The sequence below is a fragment of the Camelus bactrianus genome, chromosome 18 (genome assembly GCF_048773025.1).
Source record: "Camelus bactrianus isolate YW-2024 breed Bactrian camel chromosome 18, ASM4877302v1, whole genome shotgun sequence".
Classification (NCBI taxonomy): Eukaryota; Metazoa; Chordata; class Mammalia; order Artiodactyla; family Camelidae; genus Camelus; species Camelus bactrianus.
Genome location: NC_133556.1, coordinates 23,145,995 through 23,165,556, shown reverse-complemented (window position 1 = coordinate 23,165,556; position 19,562 = coordinate 23,145,995). Strand labels below are relative to the sequence as shown.

General features: G+C 47.4%; 1 protein-coding gene across 2 annotated transcripts in view; it reads left to right on the top strand.

Moving 5' to 3' along the window:
• BMERB1 (bMERB domain containing 1) overlaps positions 1 to 19,562 on the top strand; it is a 107,862-nt gene that overhangs the window by 83,757 nt on the left and 4,543 nt on the right. For both annotated transcript variants that reach the window (XM_074346305.1, XM_010961102.3), the window contains exons 3-4: positions 13,089 to 13,162; positions 18,899 to 19,013. In XM_074346305.1, the coding sequence (XP_074202406.1) occupies positions 13,089 to 13,162; positions 18,899 to 19,013 (189 nt within the window). The remainder of the gene's footprint in view (positions 1 to 13,088; positions 13,163 to 18,898; positions 19,014 to 19,562) is intronic.

Sequence of the window (19,562 nt, the reverse complement as noted above, 5' to 3'; positions counted from 1 at the left end):
AACGGTAGCTAAAATCATCCTCATCCTCTTCATACTCTTCCTCATTCTCCTCCTCATCATCACCATCATCACCACCGATCATCTTTACCCCACGCAGTTCTCTGCTTCTCTTCTAAATAAATGTTGAATTGATATTTAAAGAATGTTAAAGAGGCACCCCCAAATTTGCTCACCTGTTGCTTCTACCCAGTGATGTCAAATTTTCAAGAATCTCACCAGCCTGTTGTTGGAAACCGTTGGTTGCGCGAAACCTGCCGTGGTGGGAGTATTTACACCGTGGATATGGGCAAATGATACAAACCAAGGCTTCTGCCTCCCTCCCTCCCGACTCCCAGCCAGCTGTTAAATACTTGCCAGCAACACCTCTAATTATAACTCTACCCTGTCCAGGTCTTTGGAGGAACCAGCAGAGGACACTTGCGGTTTCTTTGTGGTTCACCGAGCCCTAGGATCCTGCTTCCAAACAAAGGAGGCCACTAATCACTGGTGCTGAATAAACATGAGGGTGATTTAAATGCTAATGTGCTTATCACCAAAAGTGGAGCTGCTTCTGATGGTGCAGTGAGTCCAGGGGAAATTGTGGGTGGTGACTATAGATAACCCAGGGCTCTGAGAGGGCTGCTCCGTGTTTCCATAGGCGGGACAGGGCTAAGCTTAGAGTGGGACAGTGTGGTCCAATCCATAGGTTACCTTTTAGGCAGGGAGCCTTTCCTGGGGCTTGAGGCTTACAGATTGTGTTTCTAAGGTTTTTTTCCTTCAGTCTTTAGATGCTCAGTAGAAAGGAATGACAGCTTTAGAATTCCTGCTTAGGAGGGGCTTAGGGCCAGCAATCTTAGGGCCACAAGAAGGAATCGGGATTTATCCGAAGGCTGCATTTGTATCAGCAGGCCGTGGTTTTTTATTGATTGGGTGGTAGAGATCAATAAAAATCGCATGATTTTCTACCAAGTTTTTTTTCTTACTTGTACTATACACAAAACTGGGGGAAATGTCTATTGCCTATCTCAAAGCATTTGTATGCTTATTTATTTTTGTTTGTTTGTTTCAAAAACATTTTAAAATATTGAGGTGGTTTTGAGGGATAATAGAAATTATGGGATGGGGCTAAAGCCATCCAGCAAGAAAGCCCACATCTTGGAATGGCCACTGGCTGAAAGCGTTTTAAAAGACTCCTGACAGCAAAGATGGGACAAAGGATAGCGGTCCTGAGGCAGAAGGGGACACCCTGGTATCTCTGGGTGGCATTTCTAGCCAGTTCGTTGCAGCAGCAATTGTCAAGGCTCTAGAGTCAAACTCCTTCAAATCTTGACTTCATCCCTTGCCAGCTATGTGATCTTGGACGGTTCACTTAACCTCTCTGAGCCTCCTATAAAGTTGAGAAGGATAATACTTGCCTGATAGATTGCGAGGATTTAAAGAGAATGTTGGACCCCATTCCTGACCCTTGCCAAGTGCTCAGAGGCATGTTAGCTTTTGTTAGTGTCAGCAGGAGAGAGAGATGGACTTGGGAGTGGGAGGGAAGGTTTGCGGGAGAAAACACGGATGGACGTACTGGCAGGAACTCATCACGGATCAGACAATGGCAGGCATAGGAGGCCCAAATGCTGAGAGAGCTCAGAATAGAAACTGTATTGATAGCAGAATGCAAAGCAGGATCACTTGAAATACGGACGTTTAATTGGATTTCTCTGGGAGTGACTCACCGCCTTTGATAGATGCTGTTGCCCTCGTGGGCTCTCTATCATGGGATTTGAGAATTTTCCATCTGCACTTGCAGTCTTGAGGGCTTGTTTCAGTAAACGTCCGGGACTGTGTGTATTCCTCTGTGCCTGCCCTTCAGCTCGCCTTCCTCTCCTCGTCACGTATGTAACGCGCTGTGTCCGGCACGTGTGACATACTAGAACCACAGAGGGAAGGGGCAAAGTCCCTTAAGGGGTGCACAGTCTATTTAGGGAGAAACACAAGGGCCACAATGATTATGGGGTGTGGGTGAGCTGTGCTATGACAAGGGGGCTGTGCAGCATGAAGAGGACGTGACACAGCCTGGGAGCACCAGGAAGGCTCTAGAAGGAGATGCTGGGGGTGGGGGTCATAGCTCAGTGGTAGAGTGCATGGTTGGCATCATGAGGTCCTGGGTTCAATCCCCAGTGCCTCTGTTAAGGCGGGGGGTGGGGGATGAAACTCATTTTAAGGGGAAGGGAAGTAGCCCAGTGGTAGAGCGCATGCTTAGCATGCACGAGGTCTAGGTTCAAGCACCTCCATTTTAAAAAAAAAAAGGAGATGCTGGATTGAAGGGAGCAAAGGCTTGCAGGATGCACGTCGCGATCGCACAGCAAGCCCCCAGAATGCAGGCTCCCTGGCTAGAGATGAGGCTCAAGAGACAAGGGCACGGAGGGGCTTCTGCTATGGCTGCAGTGACCCAAGACTGACCGTGTTCGCCTCCGAGGAAAGGTGTGGCCCATGGTCATTTAAAACAAAACAAAACAAAACAAAAAACTCTTTAAAAATCATCCAGATAATACATGTGTATTGTGAAAAACAAACAAAAAATTTAAATACAGAGAAGCAGATGAAGGAAAGGAAAATTCCTTCCAAATCATCATTGTAACATTTTGAATGGAGTCTTCCTGTCTTCTTTCTAAGCATATGTATTTGCAACATTGGAGCCCAACATTTCTTAACCATTTTTTATCTGGTTTATACTCATGTTGATAGCGTCTCTTCTGAGCATCATTTCTAATGCCCAAGTAGATTCCCGTTATGCACACATCCCATAATTTATTCAACGGCCCTCTATTAAAGTGAACAATTTGGTTCCTGCCAGTGTTTTGCTATTGCAAACAAGGCTGTATTGCGCATAATCATAGCTAAATCTTTATGGCACCCTTAATTATTTCCCTAGGATGAAATCCTAGAAATGGAATCACTAAAGAGCTTAAATATTTTTAAGACCCTTGACGTATATTTCCACATTGTCCCCTGTTTTCTACTCCCATCAGTCCATTGACCGTATTTGTTATTTCTCCTTGAGGCTTTTCATCGCTGCCTTCCGCAACTCCCAAATCTCTAGGAACTAATCCAGGGGGAATGGGGAGGGATCAGGCTGGGAGATGTGGCTATTATTCTAACTATTGCGGCTGCAGAAGGCTTGCCTCCCCCCTGCACAGAACAGGCCCCTGGGCTGACCACTGCTTAGAAGATGAGACTGATATCCGAAGTCTGACCTCCCTCTTCTTATAGGATTGCCAGAGCCAACGCAGGGCGCCCAGTTAGATCTGAATTTCAGATCAAGGACTGATCATTTTTTAGTGTAGGTATGTTTCAAAGTTTGCATGGAGCATCCTAGACTAAAAATGCTTCCATATTTATCTGAAATTCACATATAACTGGTCTGTGTCTTCGTTTGCTGAATCTGGCAACCCTATCCCCTTTGTGTCTCACCTCATCCGTTCTGTGTTGGTTGTATTTTCTCCAGAGGTCCTCTTGAGAAGCTTCTGCAAGCTGGCCGGCAATAACTTTTTAAATGGTTGCCAAGTTCTTCTTTGTCTAGTCAGAAAGTTTATATGTAAACAGTGCCCTGTTGTTGGACATTCATGGTGATTCCTTTTCTCTTCTCTTTCCCTCTCTTTTCTCTTTCTTCCTCCTCCTCCCCTTCCTTTCCTCTTCTTCCTCTTCCTCCTCCTTCTTCCTTCTCCCTCTGTCTCTCTCTCTTACTTGTTTGGAGTTTAATCTTTCTCTCCATCTTTAATAGTTTGTGGACCACTCATCCCAGGGCATCAGGGCTAGGATTAGGGAAAGCTGGGACCAGACCCCTTCACAGCTGGCTGAGCCCAATGGGATGACTTAGTGCCTCAGTCTAGGCACTCTCTGGGCAAGAGATTGGGGGAACAAAAATAGACAATACATGAAATCACAAAATGTGATATCCCCTTCAGGGAAGGAAGGGTGGGAAGGACAAATGCCGTCACAGAAACGGCCAGATCACATTAGCAGGTGCTGCAGGAAATCTGTCCACCAACCTCGTATGCCCTGGGCGCAGCCCAATTCCCCCCTGGAGCCTAGAGGTGGAAGCAAGCTGGGTCCCCAGTCAAAGCCGCAGGTGGGTGAGAGCCCTGTGGTCTCACCACGTGGCCAGGAATCTTAGCTGGCTTGATTCCTGGTGTCTCTTGGAGGTGAAAGTTAAATTAGGAGGCCTGCACACAGTAGGCTCTCAGTAATCACCGATGATTATTGATTTATTGGACCAGTTAGCAAATCAGCGATGAATCAATGATCATTGATATATTTCTTTATCCGTATAAGGTGAGAGATCTTCTAGCTCCAAGAACTCAGTTAGTCTCTGATTACTTTCCAAGTTTTTTACTGAAAATCAGAATCAGGAGAAAATGTTTCTATAACGATCTGGCTAGTAAGAATTTTCGACTTTGGGCCGTCCGGTCTCTGCTACAATTACTCAACTCGGCCATTGTAGGGGGAAAGCAGCCACAGACAGTAGGTAAATGAATGAGCATGGCTGTGTTCCAATAAAATATAATTTATAGACACTGAACTTTGAATTTCATGTAATTTTCATGTGTCCAGAAATGTACTTCTACTTTCGATTTTTTCCAACCGTTTAAAAATGTGAAAGTCATTCTTACCTCGTGGATTCCAACAAAGCAGTCAGGGAGTCAGTTTTGGCCCATGGGCCATAGTTTGTCAACCCTGCTGAAGATTCATGAGCAAATATATCTTCCAGGAAGTCCCTTGAGTGCCTTAAACAGAAAGTTTAGAGTGAGGATGCTCTTTATCCTGGGTGGGTACATACTGATCACTGTGTCTGCCAAACTGGCTTTTATAGACATGCAGCCAGGCCATGCTCTCACCCTAGAACCGAAGATGGCTCCCATGTCAAGTACTTCATAACCCAGACTCGTATGGCACCAACATGTCCTATTTGGGTAGACTCTTCACTGTCATATAACACAGACACCACACTCCTTTCTACAGTCAGTGTCTGAGCTGCCCTTCTGCCTGAGTGCCTGGTACCCTTCTCTGTGACCATCCAGGCTGTGCCCCTCCCTTAAGTGGCAGCCTACACTGAGAAGCCTTCCCCCAAGCTACTCTGGTCTCTGTCTTCCCTGAACACCAACCACCATATGGGATGGGACTTTTATATGCCCACCTGAGAGGTCAGATTTCTGAGTTCAAGTTCCTATTATTTACTCTATAACCTTGAGCAAGTTCCTAACGCCGTCCAAAGGATGATAGTAATACTACTCACCTTAAAGGGTTGCTGTGAAGGTTAATTGAGATGATTTGTGTAAAATGCTTAGCACAGAACTGGCGTCGATCATATGAAAACATTAATACACGCCAGCTACGATTGTCTTTCTGCATTGTTTGATGTTGTTACGGGGAGGCTGTATTTATGTAATATATATACAATTTTTAAAAGGCCAAAAAGCATCCTTTTAGGTCCAAAACAAAATTAAATAAAATTGTCTGTATTTGGGGAGAGGAAAGTCTTAACTGGCATGAATCACACACACAGAAAAGGACATAAACCCCAATTCAGCTTGATGAGTTCTTCCCTGTTAGTAATTTTTCTGAATCAAAACAGAGACTATCTAGAAACCCCCTGAGGAGAGAAGAGGAATCTGTGCTTGAGAGAGGTGACATTCTTTTAGAGACAGTGTCACATCCTGGAATGAGGATCTGATTACAACCAAGGGAGAAGCCAATTAACATGCAGACCATAAACATGCCATGGGGAGAAAATGGGCCTTCGGTGATGTGTCACAAAGGCATCTCTTTCCTGGGTGTGTCACCTGAGCCCATGGCAGGCACTTCTCTGGTCTCTTGGTCCCCAGTGTGATGCTGAGAGATGTCTGAGCCCGGGGGGTCCCTGGAGATGTTTTAACACTTACTCTCCCCAGGGACAGCGTTTAAGCTCATTAATCCAAGAACGCTAGAGACATGCACACATTCATCATCCCAGTGCCGTTAGGTCGGAGGAAATTGAAATGGCACAGAGAGTGAGACTCATTCTTTGATGCAGGAATGTTGGCTGGGAGTTTTTGGGAGTGTCTGCCAGCTGGCAGCCTACCCAGGGCGGAGGGCTGGATGGAAGTAGCCTTTCCTGTGCACCTATGGGGCCGCCCGCTCTGCACCCATAAGCTTTTTTCAGTCTCATACAACCCCAAGACAAAGGTATAATTTCTTTTGAGCAGTGAGAGCACCGAGACCCAGAGCGGTGAAGGGACTTGCTCAAGTCGGTACAGCCAGTCAGCGGTGGAGCTGATGCAGGCCCTCGCGTCCTGCTGGGTCTAACGCTTGTTATCACCTCAGAGTGCTGGCAGAACAGGGCTCCGGGGATCCTCGAAAGCCTTCAGTCTATATGTGGGGGAACAGAGGTGCAGGGAGGGGAATGATTTTCCCAGAGTCATTCCGACTTAATTAGAAATATATATGGTCTTTGCCCCCAGTTCCTGGCACAAAGCTCCTGAAACTCTTGTAATTTGTTTTTTGACCCCAGTTCCTGACACAAGAGCTTCTAAAACCCTGAGAATTTCCAGAGTGATGAGTGTCTTTCTGTATGCTAATAACATACATGGGGGCTGGTGGCTTTAGTCAGGGAGCTGGTCCCCAGAAAGAACAAAGCATGATTAGAAGCTTGGAACTTTCCACTCCATGCCCCCATTCTCTGAAGAGGGGAGAGGGGCTGGAGACTGAGTTAATAATTGATATACCTACGTAATGAAGTCTCATAAAATTCTTTCAAGTATGTTACGAGAGCTTCCAGGTTGGTGGACGCATGAGGTGCTGGGAGGGTGGCACGCCTGGAGGGGACTTGGAAACTCCACACCCCTCCCTGTCCCTTGGCCTGTGTATCTCTTCACCTGGCTGTTCATCTGTATCTTTTGCATTGTCCTTTATAGTAAAGAAGTTAATGTGAGTAAATGTGTCCCTGAGTTTTGTGAGTACTACTAGCAAGTTATTGAACCCAGAGAGGCGGTCATGAGAATCTCCAATTCATAGTCAGTTTGTCAGAAGTATAAATGGTCCAGACTTGCAGTTGGCATCTGAAGCTGGGGCAGTCTTATGGGACTGAGCCCTTCACCTGTGGGGTCTGTTCTAACTCCAGGCAGTGAGGGTCAGAACTGAGTTAAGTTGTAGGACATCCAGCTGGTGTCCACCAAGAACTGGAGAATTGCTTGTGGAAAACCCCACATATTTGGTGTCAGAAGAGTAGTGCGTATAGAAAAACAGAGTTTTCCTTTTAGTCATAGAGGAAGTTTACAGTGGGACTTGGATTCAGACCCAGGCTCCGCATCACAGACCAGCGTTTCTAAGACCAGATGTTACTTCTTCTCACCCATCCCGAGGAGTCAAGAGCGTTCACAACGTACAAAAGAAGGAGCCAAATAAATGTTTTAAAAAGTCAATCCTTGGGGTGGGGGGATAGCTCAGTAGGAGAGCACATGCTTAGAGTGCACGAGGTTCTGGTTTCAATCCCCAGTGCCTCTATTAAAAAAAAATTTAGGGGGAGGGCATAGCTCAGTGGTAGGGCGCATGCCTAGCATGTATGAGGTCCTGGGTTCAATCCCCAGTACTGCCATTAAAATAAATAAATAAACCTAATTATCACCCCCCCCCCCAATTTTTTTAAAGTCAACCCTTTCCTCTGTCATTCTGCTTCTGACTTCACATCATGGTCTCTGCTGGGTTTCCATTAGGCCCCAGACTATGTCGTTTTCAGAGAAATTTTGTAAAGCAGCAGCACTATTATTCCAACAGAGCCTATTCACCTCTCCCTGCCCAAAGCTGGTAAAATGACCACTTTTCTCCATCGTCCCAGCATGAAAGATTGAGATACATAATGACACGGGCTGACTTTCTTTTCCTTCCTGCTTCAATCAAGTTCTCGAGATGACACTTCTGTCTCTAGAGCAAGCTGGCAGCAGCCGAGTTTGATTTCCGGGGTTCAGCACTGTTCGTGCAGAGAACTGAACAAATGGGGCTTATTTGAAGTTCCAGCCAAGCTTCAAAAGTGCTTTACATGAACTATTTCAATGTTTATTGAATAATTTTATTTCATGGCATTGGACAATCATCATGATGTAATGAGTAGGGCATATATATCTTTAGTTTGATCCTACTTTTATTCAAAATGTGCAGAGTCACATACATGTATCAGTGAAGGTGTCTTACCCTGCAAGTAACGGAACATCTGATTAATAGTGTCTTCAATTCATTAAGTGTTGGGGGTGGGGTATTCAAGGTTGTCATCAAGGGTCTGGCTCTTTCCTCACTTCCCCTTTGCCATCCTCACCACAGTGGCCGTAGCAGCTTCAGGACCTGGAGTGGGTAGCACCCAAGACTCAACACATTTTTCTCAGAAGCTCCCCTAAGCAGACTTCCTCTTCCATCTTGGCCCATCATGGCCCAAAGTGGGTCCCAAGTCTACCTCTAGCTGCAAGGGAGCCTGGAAAAGCGTTTGTCTGGCAATGGCAAACGGGATTACTGTGACTGGTGTTATGGACTAAATGTGTCTCCCCAGAATTCGTATGTCAAAGCCCTAATCTCCAAGGTGATGGTATTTGGAGGTGAAGCGTTTTGGAGGTGATTAAGGTCATGAGGGCAGAGCCTTCATGAATGGGATTAGTGCCCTTATAAAAGAGACCCCAGAGAGAAGATCCCTTTCTCCAACAAGAAAGCCGTTCGGCAGATCAGGAAGAGTTCTCACCAGGTATGGAATCGGCCGGCACCTTGACCTTGGACTTCCCAGTCTTTCAGAATTGTGAGAAATCAGTGTTGGTTGTGTAAGCCCCCCAGTCTACGGTATTTTTGTTGTAGCAGCCTGAACTGACTAAGATAACTGGCTTTTCTTGTTAGTAACATGGGTCCTTGGGCTCTTTAATCAATAGAAATTGGTAAGAGGACAGACGAGAAATCTAGGCAAGGCTGCAGCACCAGGCAGCGAAAATAAGAAACGGGTGCCTCTGCTCGGTCTCTGAGGAGGCTGTGCTTGTTCCTTAAATGGGGTGAGAGTAGGGGCAGATTGGAGTGTCGGGCTGGAGGGGTGGCTTGTGTGGTCTGCCCACCCCCTTGGTACTGCTGTGTGCAGTGGTCATGCACAGTACCCTGCTTTTGCTTAGAAATGGCAATTTGTTTGTGGCCTTTTTGTATCTTATTGTTCATAATTGCCCAGACTGTGCATATATGCAGTTATTTTTGGCCCCTTATAGTTTCTTCATATTCTGTTGCTCCAGGAGACATTTGTCCATGAGCCAGCACTGCAGTGAGGGTCCCAGATCCCAGCCTATCTCTCCATCAGGCTGGAAACATTGCCTCCTGAATAAATCAGGGGTCTGGGAGGAAGGGGGAGAGGGAAAATCAGTTCAGTGGGCAACCAACCATGTCGGCCACCGCTCATGCAGATACATGGAGAGGAGACACCAGGGTGAAGTGGTCAAGAAGACAAGCTTGGGCTGAATCCCAGTGACCACTGACCAGCGTGGGACTTCGGGTGCATCATTTAACTTCTACTTCCTTGTCTGTAAAGTGGAGATAAAAACAATGCCTCTCTCACAGGACTGCTGTGAGGATTTAGATGAGTTTATGGATGGAAAGCAAATTCTCAATAAGCATTGACTTTTTGTTCCTCTTAATGGTGGAACTCTTGCCTCCATCTTCCAGAAAAAGACCTGCTTTTTGTTTAGGTAAATACCCTGAGCAACAGCTTGGGTCGGGGTGGTAGAGGAGCAAACTCCTTTCCCGAGGATGTTCAGGGAACCCCCAGGCTTTGGTTTTGCCAGCTGGGGTTTGTGAGTTGAAAACCAGAGGTGAATTGTTTGGGATCTGAGGGCCCTCCTTTGGCCACAAGGCCTGAGGGAGAGAAAGAGAGAGAAACAGAAGAGATGGGAAGCTGGTGGCAAGAGAGAAAGCTGGGAAAAACAACAGTGCTGTGTAACACGGATCTTAATGGAGATCTGTACATGGCTTCCTGTGAGGGCTTCACACGAACTTCACCTTACTTCCTAATGCCTGGTGGATTCAGACGTGCTTGGGAGGACTCAAAACCATGCTGAGTGCAGCTTTGAGATGGACAAAGGGTGAAGGCTAAGGCCTCCAAGGGCCAGCCTACCACACCTGGGTTACGGGTAGGCAAAACACTGGGATGAAATTCACCCAAACACTCGGAGGGGAACAGTGGCCACTGCGGGCACATGGGTCAAGATTAGGTGTCATCTTAGCTTCCTTCTTCTTACTTGTTTGCATTTTCCAAAATTTCTACAGTGATCAGGAATCTGTTCTACAATCAGATAAGAATTTTATTTTAAAATTTTTTACAGAGAGGAATATAAACAAAAAAGGGTTTGGCGTTCTGTTTTTGTTTTTTTTTAAGGTTGCCCATGGTGGCTCCATTTGTCAAATAAACTGCTTGTCCAGCATCATATTCATCTTCCGTCTTCTCCCTGCCTCTTTCTAACAGGTATTAACGATAACGAATACCACGTACTGAGCATTTTAGTATGGATGTCCCAGGCACGCGCTCAGTGTTTGACATGCATAGAAATCCTAGGAAGCTGTACTATTATAATTCCTATTTCAAAGAGGAGGAAAGTGAGACAGAGAAGTTCGGTCTCTGGCACATGGCCCCTCTGAACTAGAGCTGTCTGGTGCCAACACTCTTGCTTCTGACACTACTTCTTGTTCCTTTCACCATCTTTCCTTCTCTCATCTTTCAGAAATTATCCCTCGGGTACCTGTGTCAATTCTGTGGTTGTAACCTAAGATTTCTCAGCTTCATCCTGATCGGCATTTTGGAGCAGATGTTTCTCTTTTGGGGGGTGGGGGGCTGTCCTGTGTACTGCAGGATGTGTCGCAGCATCCCTGACCCTACCCACTAGATGCTGCTAGCAATCCCCACGCACACCCAGCTGTAACAGCAAACACATCTCCAGACATTGCCAAATGCCCCCCGGGACCAAAATTGTCCTCACTGAGAACCACTGATGTAGCCTGATCTCCGCGCTAGATGTGGAGAAGAATTCTGGATGGAGTACCTCCAGTTGCACGACTGTGGATGGGAACCCAGGGGAACAGTTTGTCCCCTTCTGGCAAAGTCCCCAAGCTCATTCAAGGCAGCTGCCACCTGCTAGGACATTCCAGGGCAGGGTTTCACAAGCGCTTGGAGTGCCTCTGGCGACAGGAGCAGGAGACACAGGCTGAAGTGAGACATTCCTGCCGCTTGAGAGCTGGGATGCTGGGGTTGGAATGGGTCATATGTGCCTTTCTTGGGGAGCAAAGGCAGGGGTGGCCTATGCTGGTCTGTGGATGGCACTTCTGAATGGAGGCGGTGGACCAGGTTCTTGATGAAGACGCCAAGGAGGCAGGAAGATCAGTGGACCCAGCCAAGTGGATTTCTAGTCCTGGTCCTGCCCCTGCTTGCTGTGTGGACTCAGTTGAACCCTCTGAGAATATTCATGCTTCCCTCCGTCTCTTCCTGGGACGGAAGGTTGATGTGTCCAAACTGGCCTATGCCACCCCCTCACCTGCTCCACCCTCCTTCAGAGCATCTGACGTTCCATCATATTTGTGTTCACCCTCTGTCTCCCCCAGTTCAGTTTCAGCTCATGAAGGGAGAGGGGGCTGGTTCATCCCAGGAGGCTACAATGGTGGTAGACATAGTAAATGCTCAATAAATACCTGCAGAATGAAGGCACACACACACCCTATGAGGAAGCTATTTGAAACTACGTCTCAATGGCCATAGACACATCATATCCTCAGTACTCAGTGGTTCCTTTCTGAGACTCTGTAGCCCCCACCCCAAATAACCCAACATGATGAAAAAGCTTTATATGAATCCATGTTGATTCTACGGAGGCTAAAATAGCAAACAAACAGCCTCCCAAAACCCACCTAAGTAACCAAAGTAAGGGCATAATTAAAAGTGCCCAGATAAATCCACTTGGTGAAACTCCAAGCAGCCATTACAAACGTTTGTCACAGGAAGATGAGTTAATATTGCAGCGCATACACACGAAACTATAATACATAACGTGAAGTTGAACTGCGATGGGGGGAGGGTGTAGCTCAAGTGCTTAGCATGCACGAGGTCATGGATTCAATCTCCAGTCCCCCTCTAAAAATAAATAATAAAACCTAATTACCTCCCCCTGCCAAAGTAATAATAAAATAATACAATAATACACAAATAAATAAATAATTTTAAAAACTGTACGTGTAACCCGATTGCTGAGATTATAAAGGTGAGCTTTCCTTTCACGCTGTTGTTGTGAATTTCATGTAGTCCTTCTGGAGGGCAATTTGGAAATTCCTGTTAAAATGCAAGGGTTCACATCACTTCACCCTCCGATTACATTTCTAGGAATTAATTTTGCTAGAGATTTCTTTATTTTAGGAATTTATCCCAGAGATGTATTAGGAAACAACTCCAATGTCTATGAAAAGGGAAATAGCTAAATAAATCACTGTATATCAAAATAATGGAATACTACACAGCTATTAAAAATGAGATGTGCATGTCCTGACATGGAAAGATGGCCAAGATATATCATTAAGTTAAAAAAAGCAAATTGCAAAATGTTTTTTGTACATTAACGATGATGTCACATTTGGTAGCATGAGCATAAACTTTTTTTTTTTAATCTGGAGGAATACAAGCCAAACTTGAGAGCGGTTTTCTCTAAAGGATAAGGGGAGATTTTCTGTCTGTGCTGTGAATATCTGTAATGTTTAAAAGCTTTTAATGTAGCTGAAATAAGAGGACACTGAACCTACAACATGAGCTCGCTCATGTAAGCAAACAAAAGCCAGGTGCGTGAAGACTGGAGGGAAGTCTGTCAAGGTGTTATTAACTGTAATTGATCACATCTAAGTTGTGGGATAGTTGGCAGTTTTTGTTTTTGTTTTTGTTTTTGTTTCTTTTGCAGGAAAACTTCTCCAAGGAGCATGTGTGGTTTTTACAGAGGACAAACCTCTGCCCGAAACCCTCTTTGTTGAAGCTGGGGTGGTGCTCAGGGTGCAGGGTGTCCTGTCAATGTAACCTGCTGTGCTGTGGTGTTCTCTTTCCCCAGGATGGATGACATCCAGCTCTGTAACGCCATCATGGACTTGAAGCAGGAGCTGCAGAACCTGGTCGCCGTCCCAGGTAGCCATGCGGGACCCCACCTCGGTGAAGCATCTGCCCAGAGCCCCCAGCCTGCCCCTTCTGGAAGCCAGAGTTCATCTCCACTCCTAGTGCAGCCTCATTCTCGTGACTCAGGGGTCCCTGATCGCTTGGTCCAAACACAAATCCAAGTCAGGCAGGCCCGGAGGTTCGAGTCCTAATTCTGGCCACCTCCTTGACCTTGGGCAAGTCACTTTATCTCTCCGAGACTCAATTTCTCCTCCTCTGAAAAAGGGGTAGTAATAGTAACAGCACTTAATTCACTATATAGAAACCTCTCTGTGCTAAATGAAACAGTATAAGCCATGTGCCTGGTTTAGTATCTGGTCCAAAGTAAGAATCCAGTAAATATTAGCGATGATGACTCTTATTATCCTGCTTGGAAACAGGTGGGTATAGTGGCTACAGGCTCTGGCTTTGGAGTCAAACCCAGATCTGTCACTCATTAATGACATGATCTTGGGCAAGTTACTTCACTCAAACTCGATTTCTTCATCTGTAAACGAGGACAGCCATGCTGTCTACCTCTAAGGACTGTGGTGAGACTGACCGAGGGAAAAAGCCTGCAGGTGCTTAGCACACGTCCCATCCTATAGTAAGTGCTTCATAAATCCGTGCTGCTATTGTCATCACTCCCCAAACAGATCACCGCTCACCCTTCAGCTTATAGCTTGTCTGGTCCTTTTTCTCAAGAAAGATTTCCCTGCGCATCCAGGCTGGGTAAGGTGCCCTCTGGGGTCGCTGACATTTGTCAAAAGTACAGACAGCCCCAGACTTATGGTTTGACTTAACGATGTTACGACTTAACAATGGTATAAAGTCTCCAAAAATGTCTCCAGGTATTGCCAAATATCCCCTGGCAGCGGAGGTGGAGGTGGGCAAATTGCCCCCCGTCTAAGAACCATTACTTTCAAATCCAGGGATATGGGTTTGAATCCAGGCTTACCAGCTAAATGAACTTCGTTGAGAACCTTGATTTCCTGAGCCTTAATTTCCTTGTTTGCAAAAGGAAGCCCACAGTGGGCGCTCACATGGTTGTGGCTATGCTGTAGGATGATGCGAGACAGCAAATGCAAAGTGCAGGCGTCAACACACTCTAGTTCTAATGGGAGTGTGTGGATGACCATAGTATCAGGCGACACCATTGCTTTAATGAGCATCTGCTCGGTGCCGGGCCTCGTGCAGGCTCTGGGAGTGTGCAGGTCAGTAGACAGTCCTAATTGAAAGGGAGTGGCAGCTGTGGATACAGGGTTTCTTTTTGAGGTGATTAAAATGTTCTATGATTGGAGGGAGGGTGTAGCTCAGTGGCAGAGTGCATGTCTAGCATGCATGAGGTCCTGGGTTCAATCCCCAGTACCTCCATTAAAAATAAATAAACAAGTGAATAAACCTAATTACCTCCTCCCCAAAACAAACAAATAAAATATTCTAAACTTGATTGTGGTGGTGGTTGCCTAACTCTGGAATGGGTGAGCTGTATGCTATGTGGATGATATCTTCATAAAACTCTTGCCACAGAGAGTGAGATGTTAACTATAAAACAACAAATGAATGGGGAGGGGAGAAAGAGCTGAGTCCAGATACTACCCACTAGAAACTTCGGTTAGCGTGGGGAGCTGGCATCGGTCCTTTTTACAAGCTTCTTATATGATTGCCATGGGCAGCCAGGGCTGAGAGGCACCAGGCCAGCTCAACTCTCATTTTATCGTCCTCCGAGGCATTATCCGGTTGAAAGGTATTAAAACCCCTCCAGGCTTCTGTAAACACAGAACAGGCAACTACTGAGGGACACCGGAAGCTCCCGGAGCTTGTGGGAGTTGCATCCGCTTGCTAATTGGCCGTAACAAAGCCCCACGAACTTGGTGGCTTAAAACAACAGAACTTTGATTCTTTGAGAGAAACCAGAAGTCCGGGAACTTCCTTCTAGAAACCACAAGTCTGAAATCAAAGTAGCAGCAGGACCATGCTCCCTCCGAAAGGCTCTGGAGGAGAATCCCCCGTTGCCTCTTCCAGTTTCTGGGGGTCCCGTCACCCCTTGTTCCCTGGATTGCGTTCCCAGTCTCTGCCCCTGTCGTCGTGGGGCCCTCCTCTCACTGTGTGTCTCTGTGTGTCCTCTCCTCTTCTTAGGAGGACGCCAGTCATTGGAGGAAGGTTTCACCCTAACGGCTATGACCTCAACTTGTTAACCTCCGCCAAGATCCTATTTTCAAATAGGGTGTTTCCAAATGAAATGGGGTGGCGAGGGAGTACTGAGTATCCTAACACAGGCGTGATGCCCAGCCCAACCCCACAAGAGTCCAGAACCAGAAACCGGAGCACTGGTGGAATGTTCTTTGGCACTTGGACTCTCTCTCTCTCTCTCTTTCTCCCTTTCTCTCTCTCTCTCTCTTCATTTTTGGACCATGTCCCATTTTCTCCCTCTGGCACACAAGCCAAGCAAGGCCACTCCATCTCTCTTCCGTGATCTTCCCACCCCAGAGTCCAGCTCTCAGGGCCTCTGTGTCCCAGTTTTCAACTTCCCCAGAAACTGTGATAGGCCCAACCTCTATTGACATCACCATCTTGGGAGAAGGATTTCCAGAGCCCCCTGTTGGTTCAGCAGGACATGTGGGTGCTGCTGAGGCAAAGGAGACCTGACTGTGTGGCCACGAGGCCAGAGGGGCTCCAATGGGTGCCGTGGCGGCCTCTGGAGTATGGGTGGAAACGGGTGGGAGAGGGGGTCATTGGCTGACATGATGACTGGGGTGCACGACTGACCAGGACGGGGACCAGGGTGAAGAGAACAAGGTACTCAGCTGGCACACAAAAGACTCCATGATTATATTTTAATGTAACATTTAAAGTACCAAAATTCATGCCAAAAAACTCCCCAAAAGTTTAAAGAAAGTTGAGATCAGTGCTGACACCCAGCAGGCAGAAGCCAAGAACGCTAAACCTGCATCAAGGGGACAGTCCCCCCGAAGGACGTGTTCTACTCGAAATGCCATCGACTGTCCCACTGAGAAGCATGGTTCACACAAGGTCATAGGGCCCCTTGGCAACAGAGCCCAGGTCCTCAATGCCAGCCCCGCGGATTCTTCCAGGAAGCCCCACCTTCCCCATCAGTTTTGTGCAGAAGTTCAGATGCTCAGTTTTCCTTTCCTCTCCTGCCTTCCCGCTCACCTCTCTCCACCTTCTCCTCTGACTCCTTGTTAAGAGCTTTTCTATGTATTCCTTGGACCAGGGCCAGCTTTCTCGATGGCTTTAGCTGAGCTTAGGGGGGAAAAACCCCGGTGCTCCCAGCAATACATCAATAAAAATATTAAGCATGGCCAAGAAAATCATGTTTCTCCAGCCAAGGTCAGAAAATAATTCACCAGACTGATTAGAGAGGACACCTGGGGCCCTTCCCACCTTCGGGGCTTCTCGAGAACAGGCCAAGACGTCTCACCCCACCTCCACTGCCACCACCGCCCCCTCAGGGCTGGGGACACTTGGATCTGGCTGTAGAAGCCTTGGTATCCTGCCCTCGCGTGGTGTCCTCCCCTTGGACATAAAAATAGTTTCTCCCTCATAGCGTTATTGGAAAGAATTAAACTAGTGGTTCTCAACCAGGGATGACTTTGTCCCGCCCCCAGGGAACACTGGCCATGTCTGGAGACACGTTTGGTTGGCACAACCGGGAGAGGGAAGTGCCTCTCGCATCTAGTGGGTGGAGGCCAGGGATGCAGCTGAACATCCTGCAGTGCTCAGGACAGGCCCCATGACGAAGAATGATGCAGTCCCGAGAATCAGTAGTGCCAAGGTTGAGAAACCCAGATTAAATGAAAATGTAAAGCTCACAGTCATACAAATAGAATGATAATTGCTGCGATGTGTGAAGCACTCAGCATTTGCACACTGATGCGGTGAGGCTTGCTTTTCCTTCGTTAAATAAGTGCTTTCTTTTGTACCTGCTTCAGTAAATATTTCATCTAGAGGGCATTTAATCATTAAAACAACAGTGAGGATGCTAAATAATAGCTTATAATAATAGCAGCTGCCTGTTCATGAGCCCTGACTATTCAGCGGGCAGTGAGCCTAATATTTCACTTGGTTTATCTCTCTTAAAACTTGCAACAACTTCATGATTATCTGTATGGAGAGAGTGGATGCTCAGAGAGGTTGAGGAGTGTGCCCGGAGTCACACAGCTAGGAAGGAGAGGAGCTTGGGGTGTCAAGCCAGGACTGCCTGACTCTGCAGCGAGGGCTCACGGTTGTGATGGGGCCTGCAGGCCAGGGGGACCAGTTAGGAGACTGAGACATGGTTCAGGGAGAGGTGATGGTGGCCTGGGCTAAAGAAGTGGGTGCCCTGGGGGAGATGGGGAGCAAGGTCACATCAGCAAGTATATGGAGTTGTTAGGAATCAGGTGTGTGATGCCAGCAAGCAGGGGATAAAGGTAGCAAATAGGTAGATGATTTTGGCAAGCAAAAGGGTACCTGTAGGTAGTTGGGTGGTGCCTGTAGGCAGGTGAGTGACACCTTCAAATAAATGGGTGATGCCTACAGCTAGGTGGGTGGGGCCTGCAGTGGGTGGGTGGGGCTTACAGGCAGGTAGGTAGTACCTGGAGGCAGGTGGGTGGTGCTCAGAAGCAGATGGGAGATGCTGGCAGGAAAGGTAGGTCACACACACAAGCAGGTGAAGAGCCTTGGCCGGTGGGGTGGAGACTTGGGTGAGTAACTGGTTCGTGAGCTGGCACAGACCACTTTGAGTAGGTGGCTTCTCCTGTGAGTTGCTGGGAGGGGCTGCATGAGTGGAGGGCTGCAGCTGAGTATCTGGGAAGCCTGGGGGATGCCTCAACTGGCAAGAGACAGAAAATAGGAATGAATAACTTGGGGAGGGAGGCTTCTGAGTTCCTACGGGCCCTGCCAGTTGTTACGTGATAGATCTGGCATACATCCGGGGCGCGGCAGGGGACACAGGGATATCGGAGGACTGTTGCTGGTGACTTGGAGAGGACAGAGTCCAAAGGGGGAATGATAACCACCGTGACCAACGCGGCTGTAACCAGGAATCCGGAGGCTGCTAGCAACTCCACCCCACCTTCCTCGCTCCTCCTTCTGATTAACAGGAGACATGGATTTTTCTCTCTAATCTAAATGTTATATTCTCCTGGTCTCTGGTTCTGCCTCCAGATCTGGAGGAAATTGTCACTGCCAGCAGAAGCAGGCAGACGGACAAGCTGCCCCACTTTTCCTTTTTCTTTTTTATCTTCTGAAGAGGTCTGAGCAGAGGGAGCCCAATGCAGGTTTCAGTTTCCGCCCTCCTGGTTTCCTCAGTCCTCATGTCCAACCCTCATTCTTTTATTACGATTTGGCTTTTTAGCCTTTAGTCTTTGTGACAGGATGGAAAAGCATGGACGCTTTTCTTCTGACAGATGGGCTGAGCCCCACTCTAGGGTAATCCCCTCTTCCCCCCGCCTTCCACCCGCTCCCACTGCTACATCCTTACGGCTTACTGAGGGCTGCCCGCAGGCCCGCTCGAGGCAAAGTCCTTTACTAACATCAGAGCACTTAAGCCTCACTGTGTGTATTTTACAGAGGAGGAAACAGAATCTTGAAGCGCTCAAGGTGCTTCTCCAAGTTCACCCAGCAAATTAGACGGCAAGGCCAGGATTCTGACCCTGGCCCCTCTGACTCAAGTGCTTTCACCAGCTACACTCAGACTGTCTTTCCTTCCTGATGTTTTCTTCTTCCCAGAAAAAGAAAAAACCAAGCTGCAGAAGCAGAGAGAGGATGAGCTAATCCAGAAAATCCACAAACTGGTGCAGAAGAGAGACTTCCTGGTGGACGACGCAGAGGTCGAGCGGTTAAGGTAAAAAATGTGTCCCCCGAGCACAGGGCTGTTGGAACACAACCCAGCTTCCTGCCAAAACCTCACATCTGCTCCTGGGACTCACAGCCTTGCAGCAGACATGGGCAAACACTCCCCAAATGCTGGATGCAAATGCATCCCGGCCTTCTGGCCTGAGGACTCACTTCACATGCAAGAGAAATTCAAATGCAGCTCCAGAGAGTTTTGCAAAGGCCTGTGGGTCTTAAGTGAATGTCATTCGAGGATGTAACCAGGGAGGAACTACGTCACATAACACATGGCAGAGCTTCCTGTACGTTCTTTTCACGGTGATTTCTCCCAAGTTTCAAGGCAACTTCCAGAAATTTCTGTTGGTTTCTACAGAAACTCTACACCCTGTACTGACTTGCTTCCTCGCCCGTCTTCCTCATTTCCCAGCTTTGTTCTCTCCTTCCCCTCTCCTTGGTGGCTCTGATATCCCTTCCTGGCCTTCAGGATCTCCTGTTTGCAGATGCACCAGCCACCTTGGTCTGGACAACAGTGGGCCCTGTGCAGCTGAAGGCTCCCAAG